The sequence below is a fragment of the Diabrotica virgifera genome, chromosome 8 (assembly GCF_917563875.1).
Source record: "Diabrotica virgifera virgifera chromosome 8, PGI_DIABVI_V3a".
Lineage (NCBI taxonomy): Eukaryota > Metazoa > Arthropoda > Insecta > Coleoptera > Chrysomelidae > Diabrotica > Diabrotica virgifera.
In genome coordinates this window covers 76,940,276-76,958,477 of record NC_065450.1, presented here as the reverse complement: position 1 = coordinate 76,958,477, position 18,202 = coordinate 76,940,276, and the positions used below count along the sequence as shown (strand labels likewise).

Sequence of the window (18,202 nt, the reverse complement as noted above, 5' to 3'; positions counted from 1 at the left end):
TATTGGTGTCTTCTCTTGATTCAATACCATAAGTCATAACATGTCTGATGCAAGTTTTATAAATTCTAATTTTGCTGTCCATTCTCATATATGCGGCCTTGTCCTCTTAGGTCTCTGGCTGGGTCATGATAACTTGATAAATCTACATCTAGATCTGGTTTAGTTGTTCGATGGTTTTCCCCTCTACCACGAGCGTGCATCTAATTGAATATTTCGCAATGGTAATGCATTTTGTTTTCTGCGTGAATATGTTCATGTTCAGTCATCGACATGCTTAGTAGAATCGATAAAGTTGTCTTTGTAGGTCATCCTCATCCTCTGCAATAAGGGCTGCATCACCCGCATAGCACATTATACTAATTCTACTGTGCCCGAGTCTGTATCCTAGTTGTAGCGATTCCATATCTTCTATTATTTCATCCATCGTCCATCAGCATATTGAATAAAAATTGGCTAAGGCTGTCTCCCTGCCTGATTCCCCCTGGTGTGGGTATGTTGGCCATAGTGGTGTAATTTGTTTTAATTTTTGTCGTATTGTTATTGTTCATCTGTTTTATGACTTCCATCATGTTTGCTGGTATCCTTTTTTGCTTCATTTTCTGTAATATATGATCTGTGTGATATGATGTGTCTTCGGTTTGAATTCTCTCGTTTCCATTTTTAATTTTCATGCTTTTTCTACAAGGTTGAGGATCTCTTCAGTTATCCAGTGTTTTTTCTTATCTATTTTTGAAGTTATACTTCTTTACGGGCGTAATGACGGTGAAATTTTATATGGGAAAACCTAGCGACCGGGCGCATGCGCATTATAACTTTGTTCTGATTGGATGTTCAAATGACATGACAAAAATTATCCAATATGGCAGCTGTGGCACAGCTGTGGGACTGTGCATGGTTTGGTTATAATGTATGCTTGTTGCGTTTTAAAATTTGTAGGAAGAGAAACAACAAACAAAAAGTTAGTTAATGGTTATACTGCCTTTTTAAATAGTTTTCATATTATATTTTTGGACTTATTTACATAGAAGAGATGATTGTTGCATGCCAATGTGAAAGCTCATCAAACTGTGCCTAGTAGGTATGAGTGCCGCAGATCTCGCTTATTCAAAGCTAAAGAATCTTTCACTGGTAAGTGTTTTATAAATAGTTGATCAAATTTTGTTATGATATTTGAACATAGCCACTTTGCACGACGCAAGTGATTGCGAAATTTATTAGTCGTTATACGGGCTCCGATACCTACCTTGAACCTACCAAAATACATAAGTAGTATGTAATACTTTTATTTAATAATTTGATTACCATCAAAATTTCTATCAATATTCACCTAATATATTGTCTTCTTACTCTATGTTTTGTTGTATTTTTTCAATTCTAAATCATTTCAATTCAAAATCAAAATAATTTGATTTACATAAGTTAAAAATGTCAAAAGGTTAATCTGTTTAGGTAGACGATCTTCGCACATAATGACAAGCTGTCTCTGTGGCGAAGTTTTAATGCGGGTGAATCCCAATACAACGCAAATACCAGCCGCGTGGTAAGTTGGTTCGAATCCCAATAGAAACTTTTATTTTTTTATTTTTTTTATACATTTTATGATTGTAAGTATATTTATTATATAATTTTATTTTCAGAAAATACGTATTTAGTTAAAAATTTTTCCGACAATTAATGTTCAGAAATCATTTGTGGCATTTTTAATGTGTTTTTTGGCACTGTTTTAATAAAAATGTTTGAGAAGTAGTAAGTATAAATTAATTTAATATTTAAATAAAATATAAATAAAAAGTATATTAATTTCGTTTATAATCATATAATCATATAATAGAAGTATAACTTCTTACGTGCGTACAAAGTACACACACATTCTTTTTTTCTTTGGGGTTTGTGTTGATGATGGCTTCAATGATCCACTTCTTTGTAAATTCCCACGTTGTGTCAGGATCACAGGTAGTTACCGGTAGGTCAGCTTTTGCTAACACTTGAAGAATCAGGTATCCGAAAAAAAAGCAGTTGAAAAGGAGATGGTACAGCAGCGGAACATCACAAGAAAGCTAAAGTATCTTAAGGAATGAAATGTATACAGACTATTTAGTGTTGGATTAGATATAGCCCACTAAAGGAAACGCTAAGATCGGCAACATTGCGTAAGAGAATGAGTTGCATTATCACTGTATAATGACGAATGATTGAATGAATCGGCGCGAATAAGATGGGAAGCAGTATTGTCATGAATATGGTGTACCTACATCTAATTTAAAACAAACGAGTATGTATATTATTACGGCAATAAATGTTTTTATTTTTATTATTATATTATATACTTACTTTCTCATTTTGACGAATATACGTTGGAAGATTTAATACAGAATTATGGTTATTTTTTAAAGTCGACTTAGCGGCAGCATTTGAATCGATAGATGTTTCCAAACCTTGCAGAAGATATTCTACGTTCTTTCCGCTCTTCAAAACATCTTTCAATTCGTCAATATCCAAATCTTTCATAAAATTCGTTGATGATAATGAAACTAAACTTGTTTTGCTAGACTTACTCGATTTTGACAATTTCGGATTCAACCTGAAACACAAATAACATGAATTTAAGGAAATTAAGGGATTGTCGTTTGTAAAACTTTCAAAAAAACTATTAAGTGAAATATACTTCTTTATTCTTCTCTTGCCCTTTAATTCGTCCAATTTTAAACATAGGCTTGCACCAGTTTCCTCCATTCTCTTCTGTTTTGTGCTTTCTGTTTCCAGTGTGTTCCTTCTCTCTTTCTAATGTCATCTCTCCATCTCATCTGGGGTCGTCCTCTTGCTCTCTTTCCTGTCCATGGTCTCCATTGTTGTATCGGTATTCCACCTACTGTCCGTTTATCTGGCGTTATGACCTGCGAAACTCGATTTTAGCCTGGCTATATGTTGTCCTTGCGGCTTTGACTTTTCTTTTATCTCTTATCCAGTTGTTTTGCTTTTTGTCTTTTAATTTTATTCTTAACATTTTTCTCTTCATGGCTCTTTGTGTCTTTATTATTTTATCCATGTTTGCTTTGGTCAAGGTCCATGTTTAGCATGCGTATGTGAGAGTTGGGATTGTCTGAGGTGTGGAATTCCATAAACAAGAGATCTACTTGTTTTATGAAATGATCCCCTATTAATGTAATTCCACAACTCGAAAAATAATACCCCGCTGAGAGCTGGTACTACTATACAGATAACTCCGGACGGCAGCAAGAAGGAAATACGGAAAAAGATAATGGCTAACCAAACAGACTTCTATCTGTTACAGGTGTTTGGATCCAAAGATCATCATCATCATCATCATTCAACCCGGATCTATCCAGTGCTGCATATAGGTCTCCCTCAGTCTTTTCCATGCATTTCTGTTTTGTGCTGTTTGCATCCAGTTTTTGTCGATCCGTTTTATGTCATCAGACCATCTGGTTGGCGGATGACCTCTACTTCGATATGCTTCTTGTCTTGGTCTCCAGTGTATTATCCGCTGTGTCCATCTGTTATCCGACATTCTAGCTATGTGTCCAGCCCAGTTCCACTTTAGAGTCATAATTCTTTCTATGGCATCCGTCATTCCTGTTCTCCGTCTTATCTCCCTGTTCGTAATTCGATCCTGACGAGAAATGCCTAACATTGAGCGTTCCATGGATCTTTGAGTAACACAAATGTTATTTCTTACTTTCTTGGTTATTGTTAAAGTTTCTGCACCATAGGTAAGTACTGGCAACACACACTGATCAAAGACTTTTCTTTTGAGACACATAGGCAGTTCTTACTTAAGGACACAGCTCAGCTTGCCGAATAACACCCAAGTAAGTTCTATACAGCGGCTTAGTTCGCACGTTTTATCTCTTCTTATGCGTATCTCATGTCCTAAGTACTTATAAGAGGTGGTTTCTTCGATAGACATGCCATTTACTGAAATCGATTCGCTTAACATAAGATTTGTCATGATTTGTATTTTTGTGTGGTTGATTTTTAATCCAACTGTAGGGAGGCTAGGTATAGTTTCTCCAGTTGCGATACTGCATCCTCGATGCTGTCAGCAAAAAGAACAATATCGTCAGCGAATCTTAAATGACTAAGTATTTCTCCGTTGACATTAATTCCTTTTTCACTCAGATTTGCGTTCTTAAACATAAGCTCTAATAATGTTGTAAACAATTTTGGCGAAATTGTGTCTCCCTGTCGCACTCCCCGTTTTATTTTAAATGCCAGTAAATGTCTTTCGATCTACCAGTTTCACGCTTGCTGTCGCATTTTGATAAATGTATCTGATCATGTTTATATAGCGATGATCTATACGGCACTCTGTTAAGGCTTTTAACATTTTTTGATGACTTATTGTGTCGAAAGCTTTTTCATAGTCAACAAATATCAGTATATAGTGTATATAGTAATACTTACTTATTTTGTTCGGTTATCCAGTCGGGGTCCCTCATTAAGGCTCCACAGACACACATATTTAAGAAGAGTCCTCCTAGAATCAAGGTAGTTCCTCTCCATCCGAACTCGAAAATAAGAATATTGGTTAACGGAGAGAAAATAAACGTCCCAACTCCAGTCCCTGAGGCGCTAATTCCAACAGCCAACGTCCTCTTCTTATCGAACCAGAAAGCTATTGATACAACAGCTGTAACATAACACAGTCCAAGACCAAGTCCTGCTAATATGCCAAACGTAAGGTACATAATAGAAATGGTATTCGCTCTGCAACTAAGAATAAATCCAGCGGCAGCAATAGTGCCGCCTACACAGGTCATCATTCTGCATCCATACTTATCCACTAAGGCGCTCATAATAGGCCCTGAAATTAAAGGAACAGCCAAGAATAAACTACCGATCCAAGCAGTATCGGAACTAGAAGCTTTGAACTCTATGAGGAACTCTGAGAATAGTAGGCCGAACGATAAACTAACTCCATCTGCTATCATCGAGACTAAGAGTGATGAAAACACTACAACCCACCCCCACCCTCCGTCAGGAATTTTTGGTTTCGCAGCCTCATCTCCAGACTCTGAAGCGGAGGATGATGAAGACGAAGACGAGCAAAGACTGTCGGTTTTGAACGTGACTTCTGGTTTTTCGTATGGATTGATCAGGATCAGCTCTTCGCTTTTCTTCGGGCTAGATTCTAGTGATGGAGCTACACCTGAAAACAGTTATGTAAATTTTCGTTACTTTTGATTCTACTTTGGGTATTAGACAAATACCCGTTACTTTGTAACGGCTAGTAGTGCAGTCACTGAAGGTTTTCACCTCCGATTTCGTTAAACCTCCATCGATTTTCATGAAAATTAGTGAGTGGTTAGAGGATACCTCAAGGAACAAAAGTGACATGAATTCCAACTTGCGCTTTTGCCCTGGAGGTCATTGCCACCCCTTTTTGGGGGTGAAAATTACTTTATTAAAAATAAACCCATAAATCGATAGAGGAACAAATTTTAAGCAAAATCTTTATAAAAAGTTATTAAAATAAATCAATACTTTTTTGAGTTAATAAAGATCGAAGATTTTAATTTTTCGTAAAATTAATGCATCTTTTAAATGCGGTTATTCATAAATAACTCAAAAACTATAAGCTTTTACAAAAAAGATAACATTACCAAAATTGAAGCAAATAAAAAATATAATAAATGCCCCGCTCCAAATATTTTTAATATTAAAAAAACTTTTGAATATTAATTCAAAGTGAGTTATGGGTAATTGAATGTATGTATATTTTTTGTCGGTGAGTACTCAAATCTAAATATTCAAGCTTAAATAACAGGAAAAGTGTATTGGGATATTAAATTCTATCATGGCTTTGCATCATGCATTTCTGTCTACACTGTCATAGGCAAATCTAAAATCCACAAACAAATGGTATCAATTACATACTCATATGTTTTCCAAAGCTTGTCTCAGAAGGAGTATTTGATGGGTAGTAGACAAGAACAGGTAGCATCCATCCTCAGAATACAAGCACAAGTTAGCTAACTACTAATTAGCTAAAGTTACTAGTTAGCTAACTAATACCTAACTACTCACCAATTTTCATGCAAATCGATGGAGGTTCAACGAAATCTACTGTGAAAACCTTCAGTAACTGCACTAAATATTTATAGAATACTACATATAGGTGCATACTGTATACAGTGATGTGTGCCAGTGTGCCCTAAGAACCGGCAAAATAATGCCAAAGATGGAAAGCATCTTCTTCAATCTTCTTCTTCTTCACGTGCCATCTCCGCGACGGAGGTTGGCAATCATCATGGCTATTCTGATCTTAAATGCTGCTGCTCTGAATAGTTCGGTTGATGTGCATCCGTACCATTCCCTCAAGCTACGCAACCACGAGATTCGTCTCTTTCCTACACTTCTCTTGCCCTGGATTTACCCCTGTATAATCAACTGAAGTATGTTGTATCTCTCATTACGCATAACATGCCGCAGGTACTGCAGCTTTCGTGTCTTGCTGAAACTAATAGAGGTGTAAAATTATCGATAGGAACCCATTAATTTACACTACATTACATAGTTTCCCACCTTTAGACATATCGGAGGAGTATGACTGTCTGTGACTGTCACTGTCACTGTGACAGGGGAATTTTATGAAATTCTCCTAACACAGACGTCTAAAGGTGGGAAACTATGTAATGTAATTTAGATTTTATAGGTTCCTCCTATCAATAATTTAACACCTTCATTAGTTTCATCTCTTTTTATTCCACAACAGATTATGTTTCCAATCTTTTGCGTTATTTTGTCGGTTCTCATCACTGTGTTCTACTTTGGGTATTGGACAAATACCCGTTACTTTGTAACGGGTATTTATTATCCGTTACTTTGTAACGGGTATTTATTATCCGTAACTTTGTAACGGGCATTTGTCCAATACCCGTTACTTTGTAACGGGTATTTGTCCAATACCCGTTACTTTGTAACGGATAGTTTTTGTACATTACCTGATAGTGTTGCTAGTGGTGCTTCCTTGATCGGACTCTCCATATTAAAAAAATATACAGCTATTCAATTGATTGGTATCGTATACAATATAAAGTGTATCTGGTTTTTATTTTGCATCCACCGCTTGGACCAGCTCTGGAGTCGTTGCCTTGGATCTTTACCGATTTGTTGGTTTTTGTATTGACTACAGTAAATGATATTCCCGTGACCGATCATCAATAACAGTCCAGGTAATACTACTTAATGAAAAACACAGCCTTTTCGAAGTCTTTAAAGTTTCAGAAGTTGCAGGATACAACTGGTAGCATTGTCTGCTCTTAGGAAGACCTGAAACAAAAACATGCATGTTAGGATGTTGTTCAAAAAATAAAATAATAAATAAAAATCAATGAAATATCAAACTTTCGAAATAAATGTTGTTTAAAATCAAGCCGCAGACCGCATTCCCGATATTTTAACATATAAATGGTATAGATTAGAATAATTTAGCCAAAGAATACTAAACTGCAATTCACATGAGGCGTGTATCAAATGACCCACGAAATCGAGTACTTAGAGGTTGAGGAACACAATCAAGAACGAAAACTGTCAGATCTGTTCACAAATATACAAGGGGAAGTGTAATGTTCTGGAGAGGAATTGTGATGCGTAAAAAAACTCCTATAATGTTCATCCAATAAACTTTAACTGCTCACCGGTATGTTGATAACCTGTGGTTAGACCCTGGAGAGGTGCAACAAGAGAAAATTTAATTTTCATGCATGATAATGGACCTCCACATACTATTAGAATGACTAGAGACATGATTAAAGCAGAAGGTATCCCTTTTTTGGAGTGGCCTGCTTGCTCACCCGAGCTTAACCCTATAGATAGAGTATTTGTGGGATATGCTTAAAAGAAAAATTAGAGCTCGCCGAGAGAATCCACAAAACACCGCACGGCTAGTACAAGCTGCTCTTGAAGAATGAAGCAACCTACCACAAAAACATGTTGATAACTTGATTAGGAGCATGCCCACGCAAACAAGCTTGCATATAAGGACTAGAGGTGATAACACTGACTACCAAAAAAATAAATAAATAAATAAAAACAATTTAAACATTATTCGTTTTACATTGAAATTTTTTATGCTACTGACTTTAAAACAACTAGTTTCAATTTGTTTGTTAAATACTTTATTGTTTTATTTAATTGTTATGTATTTGTTATTAAATTGCTTTTTCCGTCGACCGTCCATTTATGATCAATTTTAACACCCTCAAAATCATTGATTAATGACCCCTATTAATGAATGATTTTCTATATAGGCAACACAACATACATTGCTTGCATAAATTAATTAAACGCTCTGCGATTGGCAGTGACCTGTGGTGTAGGCAACCAAACATATACCTATTTATATTCCCACTAAAAAATTTAAAATCAAGTAGCCGCTGTTAGTTTAGTACTATCTGTCATTGTATGTCATTATTTACTTTATTGTTTAAAATTCTGTGTATTTGAAAAATCAAAAGATGGATATATCTTTATTTCTGAAAAGTACGGTCGACGGAAAAGTTTTGTAATTAACTCGTGAATTAAAATGGCGATTAACAATCTCGAACATTAACGCGCTCGCGCCGGTCACGCGTTAAAATATCTCAATTATTGTTAATCGCCCTTATTAATACACTTGTTGGTTAAATATTATAACATAAAATAAATATTGTTTGACTTCGTGTGTTTGTTTTTTAAATTCGCGCGAAATAATAAGAAATATCAGATGATTCCATAGTTTGGGTGTGTGTATATATCAGCCTTAGATGTCGATTTTTTAAAATACCTTGGACAACCCTTACCACCAACGAAAATGTTCTGCGGGGAATAGGTACAGATAGAAAGTTGCTAAAGATTATCAAAGTTAGAAAAGTTAGCTACCTGGGACACATGATGAGAAACGAAAAGTTCCGCTTCGCGCAACTGATCATCCATGTTGAGATTGAAGGAAAACGGAGTCCCAGTAGGCGCCAGATTTCATGGCTTAGGGCTTAGACACATCAGAAGCTGGACCAGACTTGATTCAACATCATTGTTTAAAGGCGCATTGGACAGAGACAGATTTACCAGTGTAGTCGCTAACTAAAGGAGACAGAATCCTTATAAGTACAGCATAATTTATATTGAGAAGGACGAAGAAGAGGAGTTTGTAGCGTTATAATAGTGAATTACGCTTGTATGTAGTATGTACTACCTACAAAATGTGCACAATGATCACTACATAATTTCACTCCAAAATGTATTTGTAAAAGACGAATATCGTGTATAAATTTTATTATTGTTATTTTAATCAATTTTTAAGATATACAAAATAATAAGTATGTAAGGTATGTAGGTCTTCGTTGCGACATATATGTAGCGTCATTGAATTGTTCTGTATATATGCAGGATGAATCTCTAGGATGAATCTCTAGTGCGTCATTTGGTCGATAATTCCATTATGATATAGAATATCCAAAAATATCCACCAGATCTGTATAATTTTCTCTGTGAAAAGTTAACGCCTATCTATTTGAGCGAATGGAAGAGATATTTATGAATGAAATCAATATCACTAATTCTTTAAATAACTACCTAATTATGGCATTGGCAAGAAACACTGAAATCACCTCCTTGTTATTTAGATGTAATTATAGAGGAACGCTTCCTATACAACCAGAATCAATAATGTATTTAACAGAAGCGTTAAAAAATGATGTTAAATACCGAGGAGTGCAACAGTAAATATTTTTCCACTACACACATGAATATGATCGGACTCCGATGATGTAGGACATCTGCCGGAACGAACCATGGCCATGACAAACGAGAGGATTTCTTTCACCGGCCGTGGTTCTCTCCGGGAATCCTACCAAAAGATGTAACAGCAGTTCAGCAGTCACCAAATGAAGGATGGAAAGGCACCGGGACTTAATGAAATTCCTGCAGAACTGCTGAAGCTATTGGATGCAGGACAAATAAAAATAATAGCTGAACTATTTAATGACATATACAAGGCAGGAAAAATACCAACAGAGTGGCTCAATTCTGAGTTCGTACCGTTGTCCAAAAAACAGGAGCAAAAGTTTATGAAGACTATAGGACCATGAGCCTAACGAGCCATCTGTTGAAGTTGTTTTTAAAAATCATCCACAATAGAATTTACCGAATTTGCGAAGAACAAATTGCGCCCAATCAATTTGGATTTGTGAACGCCGATGGTACGAGGGAGGCTTTATTTAGCGTGCAGGTGTTGTTTCAGAAATGTAGAAGTGTCAGCTGTGATGTTTTTACATGCCTGATTAACTACAAGAAGGCTTTCGATAGACTCAGGCTTGAACAAATGATGGAAGTGTTGAAGAGAACAGGGATTGACGGAAGAGATCTGAAAATAATAGCTAACCTGTATTGGAATCAATCAGCAGTGGTCCGAATAGATGGAGAATATACAGATCAGGTCAAAATCTTAAGGAGAGTGAGACAGGGATGCATAATTTCACCGCTGATATTTAATCTGCACTCAGAGCACATTTTTGAACAGGCTCTAAAAGATATTGATGAAGGCATCTCAATAAATGGAGTCAAGCTCAGTAACCTGCGGTATGCAGATGATACAATAGTGTTTTCCAATACCATAGAAGGGGCTGCAAAACTTAATGAACAAAATAACGGAAACAAGTGGAACATATGGATTAGATACAAACACCAGCAGAACCAAGCTAATGATCATCAGCAAACAACACATAACTGGAGCAAATCTGTATACGAACCAAATGAGAATTGAACGTGTCTCACAATACAACTACTTAGGAACTATAATCAATGAGTCGTGGGAGAATACTCAAGAAATTAGAAGTCGCATCGGAAAGGCAAAAAGTGCATTCTTGACTATGAGCTCTGTGTTCAAGAGCCATGACCTCACCCTAAAAACAAAAATAAGGCTCCTTAAATGTTACCGGTACTCAGTGCTTCTATAAGGAGGAGAAAAGTGGACATTGAAGGCAGAAACTCTATCGAAACTTCAGACTTTTGAGCTATGGATGTACAGAAGGATCCTGAAGATACCATGGACAGACAAAGTCACCAATGAAGAAGTACTACGGAGGATGAACACACCGCAGATTTAATCAACATCGTGAAGGGCCGTAAGCTGCAGTACTTGGGACATATAATGAGAAATGAAGGCAGATACGAGCTACTCCAATGCATTTTACAAAGTAACATTGAAGGAAAAAGGGCCCCAGGGCGAAGAAGAATATCCTGGATTGCTAACCCGAGAGCATGGTATAGAAAGACCTCAACACAACTATTCCGTATAGCAATCAACAAAGTCATCATAGCTAGAATGATCGCCAACGTTCGGAACGGACAGGTACTGTAAGAAGACAAAAGTGAGTTGACGACGTTATAGGCAAATCCACAGATTAACCCAACAATGTTAATCTGTTAATGTTGGGTTAATCTGTGGCAAATCTAACAAAATCTACCGGTCTTTAGTTAAAAAAATTATAACAACCACAGCAAAGATGAGGAAAAAAATCTGCATATTCCTCCCAGAGTGTCCCGTGTCCCGAATCGATTATAGCGAATTTTGAAATGAGGTTACCTACCGATCTTACCGCAATTTGCGAATCAACCTGTGCCATAACGCAATTAAAATTATTTTCATCTGTTCTATTTTTGTAAGTTGGATGTCGTCGCTAGATTTTATCAAAAATAAATCCGATGTGTTGTTGTTTTTACATCTTCGACATGTAGCGTTACCGTCAAAATAAAGTACCGTCCAATTTTTTTCTCAATAAACATATTTTTACTGTTCAGACTATTTTTACGCGTCATTACAATACGATTTTTGTCTCAGCTGTTATTGTTTATTTTGGTTTTATTGAGTATTTTGGTTTTAAATATAATCTAAAAATGGATGAATATTACACATAGTCTAATAATAACGTAATAATACAGAAAACCGCTAACTCTGAAAACAGCGCCATATTTAATTTAATAATCTCTCTCTTGTCGTTTCCCCATTACTGAGGATTGTGATTTCTTCCAATATTCCTAACATTTTTTCCATTGTCTATGTTCAGCTGATCTAAGAGCTTCGCAGAATGAGTTTCCAGCCAAATCCTTAATTTGGTCGGACCATCTAGTTGGTGATCGTCCTCTTGATCTTCTCCCCGGAACGTTTCCAGAAACAATAATTAATCTCTCCAAACTACCGTCACCTCTGCGAACCGCGTGGCCGAAGAATTGCAGAATTCGTTGCAGACATAATGTGAACAGCCTTTTTTTAATCTCGAGTTGGTTTATAATGGAAACGTTTGTCCTATGAGCTGTCCAAAGTATGCGCAGCATTCTTCTCCAGCACCAAATCTCAAAAGCATCAATTTTTTGGCGCTCGCGTGCGCGAAGGGTCCAAGTCTCTGCCCCTATAGAAATATTGAGAATAGAAGGGCATTCACCAGTTTCATCTTTCTTGATATTTTGAGAGATAGATCTGTCTTTTCAAACTTTAGTTAGGCATTGCATTTTTTGCCATATCAATACGTCTACGAACTTCTGCTTCACACTTACCATCGTTACATCCTTACTCAAAGATCACAGGATTCTAACACTACCTTCTTTATATATTTTAGAAACTGTTTGCTTAGTTCGTAAACATCTACAAATCTACATGTCTTTCCAGCAAGACCTAGACATGACTATACCACCAGAAATTCTACCTTTGACATCTATTCACCGATCCCGTCCAGTGAGTTAGTAAAGAAATCTATATTATATTCTGCAAAAAAACTTTACAACCATCCCCCTCTACAACTTAAATCTGCAACATCTTTCCCCAAGTTCCGTAAAATGACAAAAGCCTATTTATTTGAAAGACCATATTATTCAATAGCAGAGTTCCTTAACCAATAACTAAGAAATTACAGTATTCTTATGTATAAGTAGAATCTTAATCTATATTTGAGTGTCGTATGCAGCAGCTTAACTTAACTTATTAAATTTCTTAAGGTAGTTATGCAATTTGCTAATTTTTGGCATTTTTTTTTAAATTTTGCAATAAGTTGTTACTGTTTTTTGTTTCACTTCATTATATTTTATTTATATTAACGATTTATATAATTTTAGTAAATTGTATTTGTTATTGTTTTTATTTTATTTATGATTCTTGTAAGCTTTGTCTATAAAACTGTTAAATTTTTCATGACAATAAAGCATATTTCTATTCTATATTAGTTATACTTCTATATTAGTTATATATTAGTTATATATTAGTTCTATATTAGTTAGACCCGAGATAGACAAAGCTGTTTACTATCTGGTATTCCTGTAATAGTCTAAGATACGATATAAGGTCGATTTGCACCGATCTGTATAATGGATAAAAATTATTGGATATGTAATTTAGCATCTTAATAATTATTAAAAAAAAAACAAGGGTTGCCCGATCTAATCTTGTTCTAACTATAATAATAAATCATAATTAAAAATTTACATTTTTTTAGATTAAAAAAAATTCGTCCCGGGCAGATATTATTTCAGATTTTTTAGGTCATTCTAAACAAAAAAGGTCTTTTGTAATTTTTATCTGAAGTTGATCGTTTTCTAGTTATAAACAATTTAAAACTGAAAAAAGATCGAAATATGACGATTTTCAAGGCTCAAAAACAAGTTTAAAATATCATTTTTGAAATTACGAAGTATCTAAATTCAAGTTCAAACCTTATTCTATAAGTTCCACTGGCGAAGCGTCCATGTAACCACTGTTACCACTGGTAACAGTTAAAAGTCGTGCAATAAATATTTTATGACTGTTATGAAATAATTCCACTTATATTTTTTACCAACAGAAATATTTGTTAAGAGTACCTAATTCAGTAAATAGCCAACTAGACGCACGAAAATATTGGCGAGATATGTGAATCCATTGCACTTGCACGTTATTATATGCTGTTACCAATACTGGGAGTCGGCAGTGGTAACGCAGGAGAAACCTCGCTATCGCTCGGGACTAGCTCGTTTCTGAAAATTTTTAAGGAGCGACGGCTCTGTTAGAGACGGCGCGCAGGCACGCTGTGTATATCAGTATTGTAACCATTTTGAGGATTGGTAACATTAGTTTAGTACCTATTACAGATTACAGTGTGCGTGCATTTCAACATGGAACAGTGTTGCTACGTAATTGATCAACTACTTGAAAAGTTATTCTCCTTGTATATTTTTTTTATATATAATTTTGAAGAACAAAAATGATATTATTGAAAATGGAAGAATTAAAATATAAATAATAGTTTTCAAAATCTATTCTTTTTCCTACTTGTTCATTTTTTATGTTAATTTTATGGTAGAATAATATGTTTAGTTTGTTTATTATTTATTGTTATACCTGTTATATATACATAATTACATACATATAATTTGAGAATAGTGATTTGTTTAATTTTATCCCACAGGATTGAAAACAAAAACATATATTTGGGAGGTTCAAAATATTTTTTTTAATAAGATTTTTTTACATCTGGTTTGGTAACACTTTAGAAAAGGTCACGCGTCGCCACTGATCAGTTCTTGATAAGTCTTTTGGACTTATTTCATTCTGAAACATTGGTTTTTAGTTGTTAATGCCCGTCTCCCCATAAGAAACCTTCCTCATAAACAATTAAAAAAATATGTTTTAGAATAAAATATGGCTAAAATTTTTATCGAGATCTGAGAAAAAGGTTTGAACGTGAATTTATATACTTGATGATTACAAAAATGATATTTTTTACTTGGAATTTTGAGCCTTGAAAATTGTCATCTTTCGTTCTTTTTTCAGTTTTAAATTGTTTATAACTCGAAAACAATCAACTTTAGAGAAAAATTACAAAAGATCTTTATTGTTTAGAATGATCCAAAAAATAATATCTGCCCGGGTCGAATTTTTTTTTCAAATTCATAAAAAAAATTTAATTTTTTAATTATTAATTAATTATAGTTAGAACAAGATGATTAGATCGGGCAATCCTTGTTTTTTGTAATTTTTAACATGCTAAATTACGGGTGGGTTGTGATTGCGCGCAGCGGTCAAATACCTCCTGGTGTACTGAAATTTACCTTTAAGAGGGTTGCTGTGATTGCGCGCAACGGAAGGATTAAGGCAGGTAAACAAAACGGTATATTGTGATTAAAATATGTAACAAATTTGATAGAGAAATTTAAAAATAAAGAAATATCCAGAATACAATAAATATTAATTATAAAAGAAACACTATTTAGTTTTTTTTTATCACAACTATTTCAATGTAGTATTCACTTGTTATTATCTTAATTTTTTAAAATTAGCAAAATTTCCGTTCAAAACGAATAAGAAGTAAATAAAACTTCCGTTTACTATAATTTACGACTTTGCGCGCAATCACAGCATACCTTTTTAAAGACGTGCGCGCAATTGCACCATTGGCTTAGACACCCTGTTGAGAACTCTGACCGCTGCGCGCAATTGCAATCTGCCCTAAATTACATATCCAATAATTTCTATCCATTAAACAGATCGGTGCAAATCGACCTTATATCGGATCCTCTACTATAACATGTTAGTCAGTTGAATATGTCGACCACCAATTTAATAATAACATAATATGTTATATTTAAGTACTCATGTTCATGATCACTTTTGACTTTTGGTCACCGTTAAAAGGAGAAAGACAGCATATTTGGAGCAAATACTTAGAAATGATAATTTGCTGCAGCAGATTATTAAGGATAAAATCGAAGTAAAGAGTAAAGTGAATGACAAATATCGTGGCTGAAAAACATTCGCGACTGGACCGGGTTAAATATACAGAATATATCGAAATACATAGGTACATCGAAAAATGCATAGAAATTACATACTTACAACAGTTTCAGAACCTTGCATAGAAATTACTCTAATAATAACGTAATGATACAGAAAACAGCTAATTCATGTGGATTGTTATCAAATTAATAATGCCGTACTTAATTTAATAATAACATATTAAAGTACTTTTTTATGCGGATGACATCGATATAATAGTAGGAAGGAAGGCGGACCTGGTCCAATCGTTCACGGCATTCGAAGCAGCAGCAAAAATAATGAGGCTACACGTTAATACTAGTAAAATTAAGTATATGAAGCTAGGACAAATAATCCTGGACAAAAAATCTCCACAAATTAACCCTGGACTAAAAACCGCCAGACAAAAATCCAGACAAATAATCCCTGGGCAAATAGTCCCCACAAATTTTTTTGGACAAAATATCCCCACAAAAAATTCCGAACAAAAAATCCCCAAAAAATATTTGCTGCCGAATAGTTATCTAAAAGTTTTCCCAAAATTTTAACAAATTTCGAATTCCAATTCCATGCCGAAAACTTCAAAGTTTACATGACAAAAGAGTGAGTTTTTTTTTAAATCGTGGAAAATGTGGGAAATGAGCTAAGGCTGTGTGAATCATGTTGTCATTATTCGCTTAAATCTTTTGCTCACTCTGCTTTGAATAACTCTGTTCAAAACATTGCCTATTCGTGATGATGATCCTGAAAACGATAATTTTGATTGTAGTGCAAGAAAACCTGTTCCGTTTTATACATTTGACCTCAAAAATTATTAGACATCAGTTTCAATTCAATGCAAGCAACATTTCAAAAACCTGCTTCAAAAGGTTTCAAAAGCTTTGACAAACCTGTGGTTTGAACTATAGAAGAAGTATAGAAAACTAATGAACGAAAAGTAGAAGACGTACTAATTAAGAAGATAAGTAACTGGAAACCAATCGTAAACCAAGACCAAGAGGAAGACCAAAAGTAAGATGGAAAGACTAACTACTAGAGGATATATCAAATATGGAAATTGTAAACTGAAGAGTAACGATTCAGTACTGGAGAGATTCTGACTAATCCACCGTGTTACATGGATTAAAAGAGCTCACGGAATATTGAGCAATCTATATTCTACCAAGAGTCATCGGCTCATATACAGGGTGTCCAGAAACTCTACCGACAAATGAAGATAGGAGATTCCTTAGATAATTTTAAGACAATCTAACCCAATTCACCTAGTCCGAAAATGCTTCTTAAGGGAGCTAGAGCTCTTTGAAGATGGCGTCATGAAATTAGTTTTTCTTAAATACCTCCAGAACGCTTCTATTTATAAAAACAAAAATTGGTATGCTTATTTATTTTTCAGAGATGAATCGATTTCATCCATTGAAAATTTTTAGTACCGGTCATAGGCGTCCGTTTTGGGTAGAGCAACGGGTATTTTATCGCATAACTTTTTTGTCCTTAACTTTTATGCATTTTTGACACCGGATTATTAAATTGTAAGGTATTCGAGTACTAAAAGGTACTCTTGCTTTAAGTCGGTAGGACACACCGTTTTCTAGAAAAATCGCTTTGAAAGTTTTTCGTTTTTGGAATTTGAAAAAAAAAATGAAAGAACTTTTCAACAAAAACGAAGTATTTTACCAACATAAAGTAAGAGTAACTTTTAGTACTCGAATACCTCATAATTTAATAATCTAGTGTCGAAAATGCTCAAAAATTCAAGACAAAAAAGTTATGCTATAAAATAACTTTTGACCTACCCAAAACGGACGCCTATGACCGGTACTGTAAATTCGCCATTAATGAAATCGATTTATCTCTGGAATATAAATAAATGTACCAGTCTTCGTCTTTCTAAACAGTTTTTTTTGAAATTTTTTTTTTCTAATTCAAAAAGCGAAAAATTTTCAAATCGATTTTTCTAGAAAACGGTGTGTCCTACCGATTTAAAACAAGAGTACCTTTTAGTAGTATAATACTTTACAATTTAATAATCCAATGTCAGAAATGCATAAAAGTTAAAGATAAAAAAGTTATGCGATAAAATAACCGTTGCCCTACCCAAAACGGACGCCTATGATCGGTACTAGAAATTTACAATAAATGGATTAGATTTATATCTTGAAGATAAATACGCGTACCAATTCTTGTTTTTCTAAATAGAAGCGTTCTGGAGGTATTTAAGAAAAACTAATTACAAGACACCATCTTCAAAGAGCTCTAGCTCCCTTAGGAATCATTTTCGGACTAAGTGAATTGGGTTAAATTATCTTAAAATTATCTGAAGAATCTTCTGTCTTCGTTTGTCGGTAGAGTTTCTGGACACCCTGTATATCTGGTTTATTAGAGCTAAAATTGAGTTCTTTCTGGCTTCTGACTTAGTGGCAA

At 34.6% G+C, this 18,202-nt stretch overlaps 1 protein-coding gene across 4 annotated transcripts in view; it reads right to left on the bottom strand.

Annotated features, from left to right (window-relative positions):
• LOC114332190 (monocarboxylate transporter 9) overlaps positions 1–18,202 on the bottom strand; it is an 81,216-nt gene that overhangs the window by 24,555 nt on the left and 38,459 nt on the right. For all 4 annotated transcript variants that reach the window (XM_050657548.1, XM_050657546.1, XM_050657547.1 and 1 more), the window contains exons 2-4: positions 6,966–7,293; positions 4,426–5,170; positions 2,332–2,581 (exon numbers count right to left, since the gene is read on the bottom strand). In XM_050657548.1, the coding sequence (XP_050513505.1) occupies positions 2,332–2,581; positions 4,426–5,170; positions 6,966–7,008 (1,038 nt within the window). In that variant the 5' untranslated portion in view covers positions 7,009–7,293. The remainder of the gene's footprint in view (positions 1–2,331; positions 2,582–4,425; positions 5,171–6,965; positions 7,294–18,202) is intronic.